At 47.5% G+C, this 19,329-nt stretch overlaps 1 protein-coding gene across 1 annotated transcript in view; it reads left to right on the top strand.

Moving 5' to 3' along the window:
- LOC117057965 overlaps window positions 1-19,329 on the top strand; it is a 72,537-nt gene that overhangs the window by 18,623 nt on the left and 34,585 nt on the right. The window contains exons 12-20 of the mRNA XM_033168805.1: window positions 3,105-3,248; window positions 4,833-4,904; window positions 5,709-5,852; window positions 7,579-7,650; window positions 10,518-10,661; window positions 11,140-11,211; window positions 12,513-12,656; window positions 14,298-14,369; window positions 16,933-17,079. Coding sequence (XP_033024696.1) covers window positions 3,105-3,248; window positions 4,833-4,904; window positions 5,709-5,852; window positions 7,579-7,650; window positions 10,518-10,661; window positions 11,140-11,211; window positions 12,513-12,656; window positions 14,298-14,369; window positions 16,933-17,079 — 1,011 coding nt within the window. The remainder of the gene's footprint in view (window positions 1-3,104; window positions 3,249-4,832; window positions 4,905-5,708; window positions 5,853-7,578; window positions 7,651-10,517; window positions 10,662-11,139; window positions 11,212-12,512; window positions 12,657-14,297; window positions 14,370-16,932; window positions 17,080-19,329) is intronic.

Genomic DNA, 19,329 nt, shown 5'->3' with positions numbered 1-19,329 from the left:
TGGAAGCCATGGTTCTAGGGCCCAACAGGTAGTGGTCATCTTTTGAAATCCCAAAGAAAAAGAGCTGGACCGATTCTTACTTGAAGCGGGCATTTCTGCAAAGTTTTTGTTGGTGTTTCCTAGCACTCCTCAGCTGCTGAAGGCGTTGAAATGGAACCACAGCAACTTCATTTCTCGCGGCCCTACGCTGTCATCTGTTGCCTTGGGAAATGTTGCCACAAGTTTCTAATGGCATTGGGTGGTGGGCAGAACACAACCTTGCATTCCATTGGCCAGCAATTCACTAGGGATGACAGCAGAATGGGCCTCTTGTTATGTAAAACTCTGCTTACCTCACATAGCGGGTGGGGAGTTGCCCCGTTGCTTTAGAGGCCCTTCATATCCTTTTTTATATATATATAATTTTTTAAAATTCATTTTCACATTTGTCATCGTACATAAATCATCATCATTTTACAAATAGGATTCTCAGAACCCCAGAACTTCCCTCCATGGGTTTCCCCAGATATTCTTTTCAAACTGCATCGTATCATAAGCGCCATGTTTTCTTAAGTCTCAATTTTTATCATAGTTCTCACTTCATTGCAAGCGTTTTTAAAATCCTGCCAATGTTTTCAATTGTTTACAGTGTTCTTTCAAGTATGGTAACTTTAAAAAAAATCCTCATTCTTTATTAAATTTATTGTCCTCTTGATCTCTGGTTTTCCTGGTCATTTCCGCCAATTCGGCATAGTCTTTCATCTTTATCAGCCATTCTTCTTTTGTAGGTAGATTGTCCTCCTCCCATCTTTGGGCAAGTAGCATCTGTGCAGCTGTTGTAGCATACATTATTTCTGTACTGCTCCTTAGGAATTTCTGGACCTAAAATTACTAGTAAGAAAGCTGCAGGGGTTTTTTTGTTTGTTTTTACAAAAGTTATTTTAAATATTTTTTTCAACTTGTTATAAATCATTTTCCAATATACTTTTTTTTTGCACATCCACCCCATGTGTTGAAATGTGCCTTCCTTCTCTTTATACTTCCAACATGCATTTTTAGCAGTTCTATACATTTTTGCTAGGCCCCTCATATCCAACCAGGATTCAAATCTCTCACCTACCTAGAGATTCAAACCTGGAATCTTCTGGTCAGCCCTGGGTGTCGGGCAACAAGCCTTTGCCCCGTTTCCTTTTAAGTGCCAAGCAATGTCCCTGCCACAGATCCAATGAAGATTGTGGTGGCTTTGGTGTTGCTGATGGCCCAAGCAAGTTATGCAGTTATAGTTGTTGTTTAGTTCTTTAGTCGTGTCCGACTCTTCATGACCGCATGGACCAGAGCACGCCAGGCACTCCTGCCTTCCACTGCCTCCCGCAGTTTGGTCAGACTCATGTTGGTAGTTTCGAGAACACTGGCCAACCATCTCATCCTCTGTCGCCCCCTTCTCCTTGTGCCCTCAATCTTTCCCAACATCAGGGTCTTTTCCAGGGTTATAGCCTGGGTTAAATGTAGCCTCTGTCAGATTAAAAAAAGAAGCCATATTTGTGCATATTTGCTTTGTGTCAGCTGGGCTTAGCTAATTGCATCCTGGGCAGTTTCCTACCTTTTCCCCCTTGCCATACTCCTGTTCTTTGCAACTGCAGCCTGCTGTGCACAGGTCTAGCAAGCAAAACTTTTGTTTAGTACAGTGGAGATACAGGGATGTGAAAAGTGTAATCTGCTTCATTTCTGTGCACCAGACTATTGATAAAAGAAGGTTGCAGCCCTCAAAATCTGTAATGTTTTATAGTTTTCAGGCAGATGGCTCAGCCTTCGGCAGCATGGTTAAACAGATCTCTGAGTGGTATGAGCTGGAATGGTTGCAAAAATAACAAACCTTTTCCACCCAAACCGCTAGTTTCCAGGCCCAATTTGAAGTGCTGGTGTGGACCTATAAAGCCTTACATGGCTCAGGACCTCAATACATTAAGGACCACCTCTCCCTATACGAATTGCCCTTGACCCTGGGCTTGTCATCTGAAGCCCTTCTCTATGTTCCCAATCCCTGAGAGGTCCGGAAGGTCGCAATAAGAGAACAGGACCTTTTCTGTGGTGGCTCCTCACCTGTGAAATGCTCTCCCCAGAGAGGCTCAACTGGCTATATCGTTACGTGTCTTTAGGCGTCAGGCAAAACATTCCTCTTTTTTACCAAGGCCTTGGGCCATCAAATAATCTATGACCTGTTAAATGTGAGGGGTGGGTGACCTGTTATTGTGACTATTTTATTATTACACTGTATATTATTATGCTTTGTAGTATGTTTGCATTATCATGCTCCACAAAATATGTTCTTAATGTTGGATACTGCCCTGGGAGCCTTTCATAAAGGGAACAACAACAACAACAACAACAACAACAACAACAACAACAACAACATAAAGACTGTCTCTGTCTACATGATCACCACCACCCAAAAGCAGACACAGAAATGTGAGATGGTGGGAATCTAGGTGAATGTGAAACCTTGGTGAGGAGCAGTAGACCAGAGAAGGGATAATTCAGAATACAACAATGGTTGGCAGACCATTACCCTTCCCTCTGTCTCTCCTCGTCTCTCCTCCTCTGCTCAAATTCACCCCATTGTGAAGCTGCTTTTTCTTTAAAGAAAAACAGAGCCAGGGCTTTGTTACTTGGATCTGTGAGTAAAGGTAAAAAGGTGAATGGTAAAGGGCCCCTGGACGGTTAAGTCCAGTCAAAGGCGACCATGGGGTTGCAACGCTCATCTCGCTTTCAGGCCGAGGGAGCCAGCGTTTGTCCACAGACAGCTTTCCGGGTCATGTGGCCAGCAGAACTAAACCGCTTCTGGTGCAACGGGACACCGTGACGGAAGCCAGAGCACACGGAAACGTTATTTACCTTCCCGCCGCAGCGGTACCTATTTATCTACTTGCACTGGTGTGCTTTTGAAGTGCTAGGTTGGCAGGAACTGGGGCAGAGCAACGGGAGCTCACCCCATCATGCGGATTTGAAACACTGACCCTCCTATCGGCAAGCCCAAGAGACTCGGTGGTTTAGACCACAGCGCCACCCGCGTCTCGCTGGTTCTGTGTATAGCATGTAGTTTGCCCCTAACTAGAGTCTCTCTTCAGCCTTGCAGAATGCCTTCGATATCCTCAACACGCTTGCAAAAGAGGACATGAAGGGCAATACACTGCAGTCCACCTTTCACAAAATGGGAGTGAGTGTGAATGAGAAAGAGTTCCAGGACGTGCTGCAGAAGGCGGGTTTGGCAAGTGAGTCTCTCCAGGGTCCTTTGAGCTTCGCCTGAGGCAGGCTTTGGGCTGGCGTGGCAAGTGTGTGGTGCTCCTTTCCGTTCCAAACTTGCCTGAGCACCTCAACTCCCTCCCTCCCTCCCTTTCTTCCTTCTGGTTTTTATTTTATTTTTTTAAATCTAAAAATCTGTGTGTGCTGTTGCAGGGGCTCTGTTAGTCTGGCAGGCCTCAAAGACCGTCAACCAGAAGTATAATTTATTTACTAAGGGAGGTGTCACGGCTGATGGGCTTCCTCGCTCCCCACACAAACACCACGATAGGGTTCTGGCGTTTTTGCATGGTCAGGTGGACTCCCCCCAATCACCAGGCAGCCCCTGAGCGGAATAAAGACACAAGACAACATGCTATGAGATTAAAATTAGGCCACAACTTTATTAAGATTCAGGTGTAGGGAGACCTTGGCTCAGGCATTGGGCGTTTTCCTTCCTAGCTCCCCAGCCGGGGACCTGTGTAACTTCAGGGTTATCCAGCATGTGAGGGGATTGGGCTAGCTCTGGAGAACATATGTTCAAGCAGATAGCCTGCCCCCCTGCTTGCCGCCACTGGAGGGGGAGGGCAATGACAACCTCGGGGCGTATGGGCCAGTGTCTCCCCCCAAGACCCCTTTAATGGGAACCCTGATATTGAGACGCCATGGGGGCATGCAGTCACCGCCCCACGCCCTCCTTTATGAAGATGACTAAAGGATTCCGCCCAAGGCCTGCCACCGCCAAAGTTGTGACGTATTGCTACGGAAAAGGTGAAACCTGCCAATGCAGGGAAATTCCTTTCCGGCCCTTCAACAGTGACCTTGACGTAGCAGCGCCTGCGTGCCTGTGGAAAAGAGGTTAACCTGCAACATGAAAATGTTAATTAAGGGAGTGGAGGGTGGGTGAAGCTCTGGAGCCCGACTGGTGCTTCCAGGTATGTAAAACCTTCTATTGTGTGGGTTTGTGTTCCCTCCCCTTACCTGGCCAATCCCCCTGGCAACACCTCCCCCAGGTGGGATTGGGCAGCTGACTGTGTAGGCGGAGACCACAGGTATCCAGCCTGGGAAGGTGAAGCCAGCCCGAACTACCAGGAGCTGCTCTGGGATGCAGGCAGCTGCGTGCGACCACGCAAAATGTGCACCCCATTTGATGCGGGGAACGGTCATTATGTCTTTTATTTACAATATTTACAAGCGGTCGTTAGTACCTCATGATCATTCATCATAGTCGCTCATCTCAGATCTCTGCTGAGGTCTGCGTATACCCTTCCAGCAAGACAGCCCTGTGTCTCCCCCTCCCTCTAGGAGGTTTGAAGCCTCTGCCTCGTCCCTGACAGGAGGCCACCTCCAGTGGAGGACTTAGAGAGAATGGCTTTCTCTCCCACCACCATTAGCTTGGGTGTGGGGCTGGGGCTGCAGGTACAGTCTCTGTTCACCAACCTCTGTGCTTCTTTTGGACCCGGGCACAGAGAAGGGCCTCGGGTGATGAATGCAGCATCCAGGCAGGTTCATACAGTTGCCTGCTAGTCCCTGTGAACAAACCCTCACACTCTCATGCCTGAAATTTGACATTGCAGAAGATGGGATGGTGAACTTCTCCAACTTCGTGTCTGCCTTGGGGAAAACAAGCCGCATCACTGAATTTGCAAGTAAGCACACCAGAGACCTTCCTGCATAAGGTTGGGTTAAAGGTCTTTCCAGGGGGACAAAGGATGTTTGATCCCACCCCTTAGTTACACCAAGAGCCAAGCTATTGCCTGTAGTAGAACATCCCAGCCCCACATAATGATTGGCAGGGGTCGTTTTTTTAAAAAACCGGGGCAGATGTTTTCTCCAGCACTGTGACAGTGTGGGGGAAGACAACGCCTTAGAGGAAACCAAGTAAAAAAAATAATTTAAAGAGGCTGATGATGAAAACTCCAGGACAAACAAACGTGTTTAGATCAAAGGAGGCCGCCCAAAGAAATTTCCCTTTCTGAAAGGACTGTAATTGCTCCTGAAGATTCAGTTGATGTAGGATTCTGCTGCTGACATCCCATAGTCTAGTGGGAACATGGAGGCACGAAGCACTGACCTGAACCCTCAGTATCTGCCCCTCTTCACAGGTGAAAAAAGCAGGAGGGGGGCTTTGTCCCATTTGCAAGGGGGCCTGCTGAATTTCCTCAAATATTTTCGGCCCATGCTTACCTTGGGTTGCTGCTATGGCGATGCTTCCGTTTGTTTGTTTGCTTATTTATTTACTTAATATTCAAAAGCTTGTTCCCATCGCTGCATGGGGACTCCAGAGTCCCAGCATCTCCAGCCAACACCGTTCAGGGATGGCGGTTGTTGCAGGCCAGCAATATGCAACCCTCTCTGGGGAGTAAGAACAGACACACTGTGCGCATGGTTTGTTCTTGGGATGAAGTTCTAGGCTGAAGTTCAGCTGAGACATCAGTTGTCCATGTCTGCAGTGTTGAAAGGTGCCATTCAGGCCATCAACAAGATTGAAGGAGGCAAGATGGTAGTGCATGACCTCCCGGCCTTTGCGAGATGCATGGGGGTCCACCTGTCTGACCACGATTTCAAGCGAGCTCTGAAACAAGTACCTGTGGATGGTAAGTACAGGAGGAAATAGTTTCTCGTCCGTACTGCTGGAATACCCAACCAGCGCTGCAGCAGGGAGGTTTTTCTCTCTCTTGCAATGTCTTCTGCAACCAGGGCCGGCGCGTCCATTAAGGCGAACTAGGCAATTGCCTAGGGCGCCAAAATGGAGGGGGCGTTGGCCAGGCTTGGGTGGGCGGGTGGGACGGGCTAGCAGCAGCTTCTCCGCTGTAGCGGAGAGGTGCTGCTTGCCCCCTACACCACCACCCCAGCTCCTGCTAAAGCAGGCTTTGGCGGGGGCGGGATGAGCGAGCAGCAGCTTCTGCACTACAGCGGAGGAACTGTTGCTTGCCTCTCCACCACCCCCACCTCCCACTAAAGCAGGCTTTGGCGGGGGGGCAGGCAGCAGGGGGCGCCAGAAGGTGGTCTCGCCTAGGGCGCAAGAAACTCTAGCACCGGTCCTGTCTGCAACTGCACAATCTACATCAGGGGTAGCCAAAATGGTGCTCTTCATATGTGGTTGGACTACAGCTCCCATCATCCCCCATGCCACCTGGGACCAGTGCTCCCCCCCCCAAAAAAAAATGTTTGGGGGTACTCTCATTTTGACTCAAGAAAACCACCATTTTATAGTTCAAATCGGGGGAAATAAATACAGTAAATGGACAAAAGTACAAAGAACGTGCATTGCCTCATATTACACAGCTGACAGCTCACAGTAACTTACACACATTGGTATGAGGCTGTGTGCACTAACATCTTCCCGACTTTCATTGTTAAAACACCACACATCTACATTCCACACTGCTTCACACATTAAACTCTCACTTCCGACTTGAGACTCAGGAAACACCATGACAGGAAATGAGGCCGTCATCTGGAGTAGCAATGGAACTAATGATTCACCATGCTAGGGAAGAAACTTAAAATTTAATCTTTTTTAGTTTCTTCTCCTGTTAGATTCACAAAATATTTAGCAGTATGCGTCCCCCTAGAAAAAAAGCACTGCCTGGGGCTAATAAGAGTTGTAGTCCAATAACATCTGGAGGACCTTGGTCTACATTAACCTCCCATTCTGCCCCAGAAAAAAACATTAGCCCAAAATGTGTCCAGCTTGGCCATTTTGCTTCCTAGAACTGTTGGAAGGGCCATTGGAGTTCCTGCAGGATGCAGCTGTGGCATTGCTGACAGATGGCCATTCTGCCTCTGCCTATGGTAAATACCTCTGGCAATAGAGAGCCCATCGCTCTTGAAGGCTGTTCTTCCATCAAAGTGCTTTTACCGCTATGGCAATTCTCCTAGGGTTTTGCTAAAATCTTACTTCCCTGCAGTTTCCACCCACTGGGTCTAGCCCTCCCCTGTGGGACAACTGAGAGCAAGTCTGCTCCACCTTCAGCAAGACAGCACTTCAGCTATTTGAAGGTTGCTCTCACAATCCCCATAATCTCCTCTTCTCCAGGTTTAACCGACTCAGCTTTTTCGACCATTCCTCTTGGGATTTAGTTCCAAGGCCAGGCCCCCTCATGGTCCTGGTCACCCTTCTTTGGGACACAGTCCAATTTCTCCGTGTCCTTCAACTTGGCCCATGCCAAAGCCCTTCCTCCAAATTCCACCCCATGACAGTCAACTGGGAAGGGAAGCATGTCATGTAGGTATCACCCCACCCCCTTTCCCTGTCCTCTCCTACTGGCTTGGAAAGGTAAACTTTTTTAATATATACTTTCTAAATTTGATTTGTAGATGATGGAAAGGTAGTTGTGAAAGATTTCATGAAAGTCTTCACCAGCACTCCACACTTCTCTGACCTGACAGGTAAGTGAGATTTTTCAGCTGGGGAGGGAGAAGAGGATATGAGGCACCATCCATGCTCTGTTTGAGCTGGGATTTGTTGTTGTTGTTCAGTCGTTCAGTCGTGCCCGACTCTTCGTGACCCCATGGACCAGAGCACGCCAGGCACGCCTATCCTTCACTGCCTCTCGCAGTTTGGCCAAACTCATGTTAGTAGCTTCGAGAACACTGTCCAACCATCTCATCCTCTGTCGTCCCCTTCTCCTTGTGCCCTCCATCTTTCCCAACATCAGGGTCATTTCCAGGGAGTCTTCTCTTCTCATGAGGTGGCCAAAGTACTGGAGCCTATCTTCATTCAATTCACCTATCTGCTAGGGCTTGCAATATTATAGTTACCAATTAATTATTACTAATTCAGTGTTATTTATTAAGTGATATTATTATGGTTAATTGACTAACTCATCAACTTTATCCACAGGATGACTCGCACAAAGTGACCTTGAGCACAGTCACTGTCTAACCTACCTCACAGGGTTGTTGTGAAGAGGAAAAAATGGGGCGGGGAGAAATATGCACAGGACCTTGAGACCTCATTGGAGGAAAAAGTGCTATATAAATGTAATAAATTAGCAAATAATACAGTGGGCTGGCACTTAATCATTACGGTTCAGAAGGTTCCTGTGGATACAAAATATTTCAAGACTACCTGGGCGGGGGGTTGTTTTGTTTTCTTATAGAATCATAGAACTGTAGAGTTGGAAAGGGTTGCAAGGGTCCTCTAGTCCAGCCCTCTGCTATGCAAGAATCTTTTGCCCAATGTGGGGCTCAAACCCACGACCCTGAGATTAAGACTCTCATGCTCTACTGACTGGTTTTGTTTGAAGTAGAGCTGCATTTTTCGGCAAACGGTGCCATTTCCCCCATTTTCAGATTAAAAATTACGTATTTTGCAAAGGGAAAAAACAGCTTTTCTTAAAAAAAAAAGCAACAGCAAAATATCCTTCAGATAATTGATACATCATCGCAGTGTTGTGCATCAGATTAAGTTGTGGGTAATATACAGGTGAAACTCGAAAAATTAGAATATCGTGGAAAGCTTCATTTCTTTCAGTAATTCAACTTAAAAGGTGAAACTAATATATGAGATAGACTCATGACATGCAAACCGAGATATGTCAAGCCTTTATTTGTTATAATTGTGGTGATTATGGCGTACAGCTGATGAGAACCCCAAATTAACGATTTCAACTTTGGGGTTTTCATCATCTGTGCGCCATAATCATCACAATTATAACAAATAAAGGCTTGACATATCTCACTTTGCATGTCATGAGTCTATCTCATATATTAAACTCCAGTAGCTAATGAAAACAATTGCTTACATAAATGGACTTTTCCACGATATTCTAATTTTTCGTGTTTCACCTGTATAACTGCCTCTTGTCGCTATTAACCAGGGAAAGGCCACATTTGCTAGCATCTGTTCTTGATAACTTTTTGCCCCAATTCATTCCTGTGGGGAACCAATTGAGTGAGCACCATAGGGTAGAAAGAGATTGATACAGGCAACAAGACAGTGTTCATTCCAGTCAGCATAAGGCTTCCTAAAATTTAGGGTGTTTAGAGGCAGGTCTTTCAGGACCTTGGACAGGGCTCATGGCATAGAGAGCTCCTTCCATGACAATCTCAGGGCTCATTCACGCTTCTGTTTGTGCCTTGATTTTTAGGCGGGGGTCGGGTTTATCCTGCCACTGTCCCCAGGAAAACCTGGTTGAGGTGGGGGATGAGTGTTCAGACCCCTGGGCTCTCACTTGTGGGGTGCCTCAGGGTTCTGTCCTTTCCCCCATGCTTTTCAACATCTACATGCAGCCGCTGGGAGAGATCATCAGGGGGTTTGGGCTGGGTGTTCATCAATATGCGGATGATACCCAGCTCTACCTCTCTTTCAAATCAGAACCAGTGAAGGCGGTGAGTGTCCTGTGTGAGTGTCTGGAGGTGGTTGCAGGATGGATGGCGGCTAACAGATTGAGGTTGAATCCTGACAAGACAGAAGTACTGCTTTTGGGGGACAGGAAGCGAGCAGGTGTGGAGGACTCCCTGGTCCTGAATGGGGTAACTGTGCCCCTGAAGGACCAGGTGCACAGCCTGGGAGTCATTTTGGACTCACAGCTGTCCATGGAAGCGCAGGTTAATTCTGTATCCAGGGCAGCTGTTTACCAGCTCCATCTAGTACACAGGCTGAGACCCTATCTGGCTGTGGACTGTCTCACCAGAGTGGTGCATGCTCTGGTTATCTCTCACTTGGACTACTGCAAAGTGCTCTATGTGGGGCTACCTTTGAAGGTGACCTGGAAACTACAACTAATCTAGAATGCGGCAGCTAGACTTGTGACTGGGAACGGCCACCAAGACCACATAACACCGGTCTTGAAAGACCTACATTGGCTCCCAGTATGTTTCCAAGCACAATTCAAAGTGTTGGTGCTGACCTTTAAAGCCCTAAATGGCCTCGGTCCAGTATACCTGAAGGAGCATCTCCACCCCCATTGTTCTGCCTGGACACTGAGGTCCAGCGCCGAGGGCCTTCTGGCGATTCTCTCACTGCGAGAAGCCAAGTTACAGGGAACCAGGCAGAGGGCCTTCTCAGTAGTGGCACCCGCCCTGTGGAAAGCCCTCCCTTCAGTTGTCAAAGAGAACAACAACTACCAGACTTTTAGGAGACATCTGAAGGCAGCCCTGTTTAGGGAAGCTTTTAATGTTTGATGGACTACTGTATTTTTAATATTTTGTTGGAGGCCGCCCAGAGTGGCTAGGGAAACCCAGCTAGATGGGCGGGGTATAAATAATAATATGTTGTTGTTGTTTTTGTTATACGTTGCTTTACCTCTTAGCGCTGAAGGGCATCATGAAAGCAGTCGACACCCTTCGGGAAAGCAGAGTCTCACTGGAAGAACTCAATCCCACCCTCAAGAGCATGGGCATTCGCTTAAACCCACACGAGTATGAACAGCTAATCACAAGGACATCTGCTGATAGTGAGTATTAGTGAGCCAGTATGGTGTAGTGGTTAAGAGCGGTAGACTCGTTATCTGGGGAACCGGGTTCGCGTCTCCACTCCTCCACATGCAGCTGCTGGGTGACCTTGGGCTAGTCACACTTCTCTGAAGTCTCTCAGCCCCACTCACCTCACAGAGTGTTTGTTGTGGGGGAGGAAGGGAAAGGAGAATGTTAGCTGCTTTGAGACTCCTTCGGGTAGTGAAAAGCAGGATATCAAATCCAAATCCAAACTATTACTGAGTGAGGACACTTCTTGGGAGGGTGAGGCCTTGGTCTTGCCTTCTCAATCGCCTGCTGTTGCCCGGCAACGGGAACCACGAGGTGCCTCTGGCTGCAGGTATGTGAGGGACATGATATATGTAAGAAGAGAGCTTTAATAGAGAAAGAGTCCAGTGGGAGTGAAGGTCCCAGGACTTGCTGTCGCATCGTTTGATGTAATCTCTTTCCCCTCTGCAGGAATTGGGAAAATTGATATTGGGCAAGTCTTGAAGAAGATATCCAAATTGCGACGCTTCACAGAAATGGAAGGTGAGGGGAAACACGCAGGTTAGGAACACGCTACTGGTGGGTGGGGAATTACCCTATTAGAGGGGGAAACCTGTGTTGAAGATTTATTTCAAATCCAGCTTTTTGAAAAGTACAGATTTGGAGCCTCTTTTGTATCATGCCTCATGCACCCCTACCACAAGGTGTCTCTTCTCTGGCTTCCAGGCCTACTGACGGGCACAGAGTACAACACAGACGGGTAGAAAGGCTTTGCGACTGAGTTTTTAAGGAAGGCTCCTCTTCTTTCTTTCTTCCATTATTATTTTTATTATTATTATTCACCCATCTGGCTGGGTTGCCCAAGCCACTCTGTGTGGCTTCCAACAAATAAAAACATAATACAGTGATACCTCAGTTTTCAAACGTCTCAGAAGTCTAACGTTTCGGTTTTCAAATGGCAAAAACCTGGAAGTAACTGCTTTGGTTTTCGAACGCTTTTCAGAAGTCAAACATGCCACGTGGCTTCCGTATTGAGTTTTCCGTAAGCAAATGCTTCGGTTTTCAAACGTTTCGGAAGTCGAAAACCAAGGTACCACCGTAAAACGTTAAAAACTTCCTGACACAGGGCTGCCTTCAGATGTCTTCGAAAAGTTGTGTAGTTCTTAAATCTCCTTGACATCTGATGGGAGGATGTTCCACCAGGCGGGTGCCGCTACTAAGAAGGCCCTCTGCCTTGTTCCCTGTAACTTTGCTTCTGCAGTGAGGGAACCACCAGAAGGCCCTTGGAGCTGGACCTCAGTGTCCAGGCTGAATGATGGGGGTGGAGATGCTCCTTCAGGTATACTGGACTAAGGCTGTTTAGGGCTTTAAAGCTCAGCACCAACACTTTGAACTGTGCTTGGAAACATACTGGGAGCCAATGTAGATCCTTCAGGACTGGTGTTATATGGTCCCAGTGGCCATTCCCCGTCAGCAGTCTCGTTGGTGCATATTTTATTTTATTTCAAGCTTAAAAGTTGCATTTTGTCACTCAACAGTTATATCCAATTCTACAATACTAATAACTTCCTGCTCACCCATCATCAATGTTTATAATCAAAATATCAAAGACTTGCAATTTATAATCCCACCATATCCAGTTTCACCCTCTTTAACAGGTTTCTTAATATGTTCGGCTGTTTCCCCCCCTTAAGCTTCAAAACCCTGCTGTGGACTTCAAATGTGGAAAATACCTTTTAAAACAGACTAGAAAGGGTCTCTGGTCCTCCTTAAAGGATTCTGAAATCATGCTTCTTATTATCAGTGCCGACTGTTTTGCCATCTTCTGTTCTTCCTCCTTATAGTTCTGAACAATGCCATCAAGACTTTTAGCCAGTTCAAGGATGAGAAAGTGAAGGTGTCGGATGTGGAGGCCTGCTTCAGAACTATCGGGGTCCATTTAGCTAAACCAGAACTAAAGCAAGCCATAGATTCTGTGATAGTTTCCGGTGAGCATTCATTCCTACACACGTTACTCATTTTGCCAAGCACGTCCCGAGTTCACAGGACCCAAAACTGGGAGAGCAGGCGCGAGAACAATTCCTTCCTCTTTCAGTACAGTCGTACGTTGGAAGTCGAACAGAATCCGTTCCGAAAGTCTGCTCAACTTCCAAAACATTTGGAAACAAAAGCGCGGCTTCCAGTTGGCTGCAGGAAACTCCTGTAGCCATTCAGAAGCTGAGGAAGCCCCATCGGACGTTCGGGTTCCAAAGAACGTTTGCAAACTGGAACACTCACTTCCGGGTTTGCGGTGTTTGGGAGCCTAAGCGTCTGAACACCAAGGCGTTTGGGATCCAAGGTACGACTGTACTTTGAAAGCTACTTCACATGTGACATATAAACATGTGGCACCAGATGGCGCAGTGATTCTTCACCAGTGGGATTTTCCATTAAGAGCTTTTATAACGTGTTTTTCTGTAGCGTGTTTTTTTTTTAAAAAAAAATCTGTATAGATCCAGCCCCAGTGGAGGCTGATTGTGAAATGAGGCAAGAGGAGTGAGATGCAGAGACACAATCTTTAGTGTGTAGGTACTTTGTGTGTTCCATAGCAGTTAACTTTCCCTTTTTTTGCGGGAAATTCCCTTATCCCAGCGCCATTTCCCATTGCAAAAAAAGGGAAAGTTGATAGCTATGGCCGTTTCCCAATGCAAAAAAAAGGAAGGTTGACAGCTCTAGTTGGGACACGGGTGGTGCTGTGGATTAAACCACAGAGCCTAGGGCTTGCCAATCAAAAAGTCGGTGGTCAGAATCCCCGCGACGGGGTGAACTCCCATTGCTCGGTCCCTGCTCCTGCCAACCTAGCAGTTCGAAAGCATGCCAGTGCAAGTAGATAAATAGGTACTGCTCCAGCAGGAAGGTAAACAGCGTTTCCGTGCGCTGCTCTGGTTCGCCAGAAGCTGCTTAGTCATGCTGGCCACATGACCCGGAAGCTTTACGCCAGCTCCCTCGGCCAGTAAAGCTAGAGGAGTGCAGCAACCCCAGAGTCGTCCGCGACTGGACCTAACAGTCAGGGGTCCCTTTACCTTACTTTATATGTTCACGGTGCTTTAGGCTGGTCATAATATTCCAGAAACAATATCACCTTCTGCCTATGACAACCATTGAAGGTAGGGCAGCGTGATTCTCTCCATATTACTGATAAGAGGCCGAAGAGAGACACCTAGCTAGTTTGTGGCTGACATGGAGAGCTGTGCATTTCCTAGCTCATAACTCATGAACTTAGCCAGAACACTACACTAGTTCTCATGGTGCACATCTTTAGGACCATGCGTTTGTGAAACTATGTTTGGCGGGGAAATTCCGTCCTCAAAAGAGAGAGGTTGGCCAGGGAATGGTTGGCTGGGAATGCTTGCGATATAGGTTATGCTCTCAGAAGATGGAGGTGGATTGCATGACACTGTTTGGTCTCTCTTAACCAGGCATCCCCAAATTCGGCCCTCCAGCTGTTTTGGGACTACAACTCCCATCATCCCTAGCTAACAGGACCAGTGGTCAGGGATGATGGGAATTGTAGCCCCAAAACATCTGGAGGGCCGAGTTTGGGGGTGCCTGCTCTTAACGATTCCTTAACTGTTCTGCTTCCTCTGTAGCTGATGGGACTGTGGATGTCAAGGAACTGACCACAGCAATGAAGTCAACCAGGCGGTTTGCAAATTTTTCAGGTAAGATACACAAATGTGTGTAGAGAAGGCACATCTTAGAACATTCGTTCTTTCATATGTAGTGGAACTGTAAAAGGGTAAAAGAGTACTGGGAAATAATTTATAATGAATTGAAAAAAAATGTTTTAAAGCAGCTTTCCCAAAAAAGCAAACAAACCCAGAGTCCATTTGGTTGGGGATAATTCTGATAGAAATTCCCAGGTGTCAAAAAAGATTATTTATGTATGCCACTACGGTGGGCTGTGTTTTGTTAGCCCTAAACTGGAAAACGAGCGAGGTCCCAACCAAAGGAAAATGGCAACTTAAACTGCTGGAACATGCACAGCTTGCGGATCTAACTTCTAGACTAAGAGAACAAGAAGAACATTCATTTAAATAAGATTGGAAAATGTTTATTGATTATATGGGGGGACATTGTGTACATCTGAAAATGTTGGCAGCATTAAGATAAATTCAACAGTGTAAATAAGTTTTGATGGAAGCAATAATGGAATTCTGAATGGTTTAGTTTATATAAAATATGTAGGGATTTATGCTATGCAAAACGAACCGTGGAAAGAGAAGAATGGAAGTTATTGATATTTTAAGCTTGTCTAAATGAATATTCTAAATCGGGCATAGGCAAACTTGGCCCTCCAGATGTTTTGGGACTACTACAACTCCCATCATCCTTGGCTAACAGGACCGGTGGTCAGGGATGATGGGAATTGTAGTCTCAAAACATCTGGAGGGCCAAGTTTGCCTATGCCCGTTCTAAATTGTAAAACAGAAAATTTAATAAAAATTATATTTATTTCAAATTGAGAAGGCACATCTTACTATCTTACAGCCCAAAATGTTTTGCTGTCTGAGGCAAAAGACCAGGTTCCGCCTTCCATTCCATGCACAAAAGCCAACCAAACTGACAGCTGACTCTTACTTCAACATTAGTGATGGGACACTGCCCTGCACAGAATCTCATGGCAGCAGGCTAACTTTGTGGGCGGATGTGGCTCACACAGCTCTAACCCAGCACCTCACCACCACTCCTTGCTTGCTACTGTTTGCCACCTGAGGCAACTGCCCTAATCTGCCTAATGGTAGGGCTAGCCCAGGCATAGGCAAACTCGGCCCTCCAGATGTTTTGAGACCACAATTCCCATCATCCCTGGCCACTGGTCCTGCTAGCTAGGGATCATGGGAGTTGTAGTCCCAAAACATCTGGACTGGGCCGGGTTTGCCTATGCCTGGGCTAGCCCTTCATCGCTCTGATTGAATGCACCTCCATTTGGGGCAGGTGGGGAACCTCATCCACGTAAAAAGCAGCAGGTCAGGGAGAAGGGTTCTAGTCTAACCTTCTCTCTCTCTCTCTCTCTCTCTCACTCTCTCTCTCTCTCTCTCTCACACACACACACACAGAGAGAGAGAGAGAGAGAGAGAGAGTGAGAGAGAGGACAAACTTTGCATGGCGGTACATTCACTGCAGTGCACCACTGATAGAAGCCACCATTCCCCCCCCCCACACCTAAAGCTCCCAGCAGAGCAATGCTACATCATCACAAAGGCGACAGGGTTTAGAGAGCAGGAAGAGGCTGTGGCAGAGAGCAGTCCAGAACCAGAGGCAGAAGCAGAGGCTGGAGGGGAGCGGGGGCAAGAGGCAGTGATGAAGCAGGCTGCTGAAGAAGCCAGTGGTTTCCCCCTCCTGCTGTGACCAGCTTCCCCCCCCCCGTCTCCCAGAACCAGAAGAGGTATGAAGAGTGCGGAGCAAAAACAGACAAGGCTCCAGAGTCTCAGATTGCTTAGGAAGGAACAGGGTGGGGGGATGAGACTTTGGGGAAGCGGGGATCTTCATTTGTTGCAACCACATTATTGGGGCGAGATCTACCGGGAAGCAGGGCTGGCTTACCCATAGGCGCTAGGGGTGCGGGGCGCCCAGGCGCCGGGCTATCAGGGGCGCCAGGTCGAGAGTCTGGGGCCGAGATTTGAAGTCTGGGCATTGAAGAGCCAGGTCAGCTGACAGCCGCTGCCAAGCGGAGCAGAGCCCGTCAGAGCACCGCAGGCTTTTCTGCTGCAGGCGATGAGGCAGGCAGCCGGCTCCGCCCTCCTGCGCGCCTGGGATTGGCAGGCCGTTGAGAGGCCCGCCCAGCGCATACACGCTGCTCACACGAGGTGCGCAACTTCCCTCCGAAGCCTCTGCGAGGATTGCTCTCCTCCCTCTACCCGCAGCGGCATGGGAGACAGTAGCGTGCTCCCCCCAATAAAGCTCAACAACTATGAGCTGCCCCCCCCAAAAAAATTGGGGGCGCTAGGCAGTTTTTTGCACCCTGGCACCACATATGCTAAAGACGGCCTTGCTGGGAAGAGTTGCTACGCCTAAGCAACTAGGCCTAAGCTGTTTTTGTTTCTTTGAACTAAGAGTTAACTTTGCTGTCGCCTTGTAAGTTACTACTGGCTTGACCCCGCAGCCCACCCTGACGCAGGGTGGGTTTTTCCTCGGCAAGTGGGCCGCAAAGGGTGTCTCCGAGAGAGAACCATCACTCTTAACATGACTTTTAAATGCTGCTGCTGATGTTCCCTTCTGCAGGTGTCATGGATAACATCTGTGCTCTCAAGTTAATAAAAGAGCACAGCTTGGGGGAGTCGCCATCTGTGGAGGGCACCACGAGCCGCTTTGACCTGCACATGGCTAACAGGTTGATTGCTCAGGTGCTGAAGTCAGTACGTATGACGGGTAAGTGGTCTAACCAAAAGGAAGTGGCTAGCCATTGTAGATAAGCTTTGTGTGATAATCGCCTCCCAGTAACTATCTGTTCCGGGGGTCAAGAATCTTTCTCAGCCAAGGGGCCACCTTGCCTTGTGGGAAGCCTTCTGGCAGGTTCATGCCAGTGTGGGCAAGTCTAGAGACAAAAGTGGGTTATACGTAGAGCTGCCTCTGAAGACGGTACGTAAACTTCAGACGGTGCAGAATTCAGTGGCCAGGTTGCTCACCAGAGCAAGACGGTTTGAGCTTATTAAACCAATCCTAGTCCAATTGCACTAGCTACTGATTAGTTTCCGGGCCCAATTCAAAGTGCTGGTTTTAACCTATAAAGCCTTAAACGGCTCAGGACCGCAATACCTCAAGGACCGCTTCTTTCCATATGAACCTACCCAGACCCTGAGAACATCTTCTGAGGCCCTTCTTCGTGTGCCTCCTCCTCGAGAGGTCCGTAGGGTGGCAACACAAGAACGGGGCCTTCTCTGCAGTGGCTCCCCGTTTGTGGAATGCTCTCCCCAGGGAGGCTCGCCTGCCGCCTTCATTATACACCTTTAGGCGCCAGGCGAAAACGGTCCTTTTTAACCTGGCCCTTCGTTGATCTGATTGACATGCTATGCCCTTTTAAAATGTGTGTTTTTGTTTGTTTGGGGAGGGGCTGTTGGGTTGTTGCTTTTATTTTTATTGTGTATTTTGTGTTTTCATATCTTGATTTTATTCTGTGAACCACCCTGAAACCCCCAGGTATAGGGCAGTATATAAATTCAATAAATAATAATAATAAATAATAATAAAAGCCGGTGGAGGAACAGATATGATAATTGACCTCTGCACGATAGGTTTTATTTCATTCGTGCGAAAGCCGGAGGTTTCTACACATGTGCAGGGTCCTACTAAGGGAATGTTTTCCTCTTCTTCAAAGTGACGGTCTCTTTAGCAGATCCCACTGCTAAGTTCCCCCGATTAGACCTGTAGCAAATCCACCACGCGGTACACCAATTAATTAAATCTCCAAATGGCCACAGGTTGTCTTTGGGATCTTGTGTGAGGGAAAACTTTGTGATTTGGAGTCTTAGGCAGAAGTTGAACAAATGAGAAAGGTTTTATTTACAAAACAAAGTTGGTAAGACAAAGGATGTATCAAGAGGTGATATTCCTCCTGGAATCGGATAACTTATTAATTACACTAAATATAAAGGTGTTGCAGGCATTAAACAATCTATGGCCTTTCAAATGTGCCTGTGGGGGGAGGGTTTGGTGTTTGTTTTTTGTTACATTATATATTTTATATTAGGGATGCGGGTGGCACTGTGGTCTAAACCACAGAGCTTAAGGCTTGCCGATCAGAAGGTTGGCGGTTCAAATCCCCACGACGGGTGAGCTCCCGTTGTTTGGTCCCTGCTCCTGCCAACCTAGCAGTTTGAAAACACGTCAAGTGCAAGTAGAGAAATAGGTACCACTCTGACGGGAAGGTAAACGGCATTTCCGTGGGCTGCTCTGGTTCGGCAGAAGCGACTTAGTCAAGCTGTCTGCGGACAAATAACGCTTCAGGTTAAGAATTTGGTTTCAGGATAAGAACAGAAATCGTGGTCTGGCGGTGCAGCGGCAGCGGGAGGCCCCATTAGCTAAAGTGGTCCTTCAGGTTAAGAACAGTTTCAGGTTAAGAACGGACCTCCAGAATGAATTAAGTTCTTAACCCGAGGTACCACTGTATTTGTATACTGTAAACTGCCCTGTATGTAAATTTTATGAATAATAACAGTAGTAATACAGTGGATCACTAGAAGGACAGATCCTGAAGTTGAGGCTCCAGTACTTTGGCCACCTCATGAGAAGGGAAGACTCCCTGGAAAAGACCCTGATGTTGGGAAAGATGGAGGGCACAAGGAGAAGGGGACGACAGAGGATGAGATGGTTGGACAGTGTTCTCGAAGCTACTAACATGAGTTTGGCCAAACTGCGAGAGGCAGTGAAGGATAGGTGTGCCTGGCGTGCTCTGGTCCATGGGGTCACGAAGAGTCGGACACGACTGAACAACAACAACAATACAGTGGAACCTTGGTTCTTGAACTTAATCCATTCCGGAATTCCGTTCGATCCCCCAAAACTGTTTGAAAACCAAGGCACGGCTTCTAATTGGCTGCAGGAGCTTCTTGCACTCAAGCGGAAGCTGCGTCGGACATTTGGCTTCCGAAAAACGTTCCAAAACCAAAACACTTACTTCCG

Source organism: Lacerta agilis, chromosome 14, assembly GCF_009819535.1.
Source record: "Lacerta agilis isolate rLacAgi1 chromosome 14, rLacAgi1.pri, whole genome shotgun sequence".
Classification (NCBI taxonomy): domain Eukaryota; kingdom Metazoa; phylum Chordata; class Lepidosauria; order Squamata; family Lacertidae; genus Lacerta; species Lacerta agilis.
This window is presented reverse-complemented; position numbering and strand designations above follow the sequence as displayed.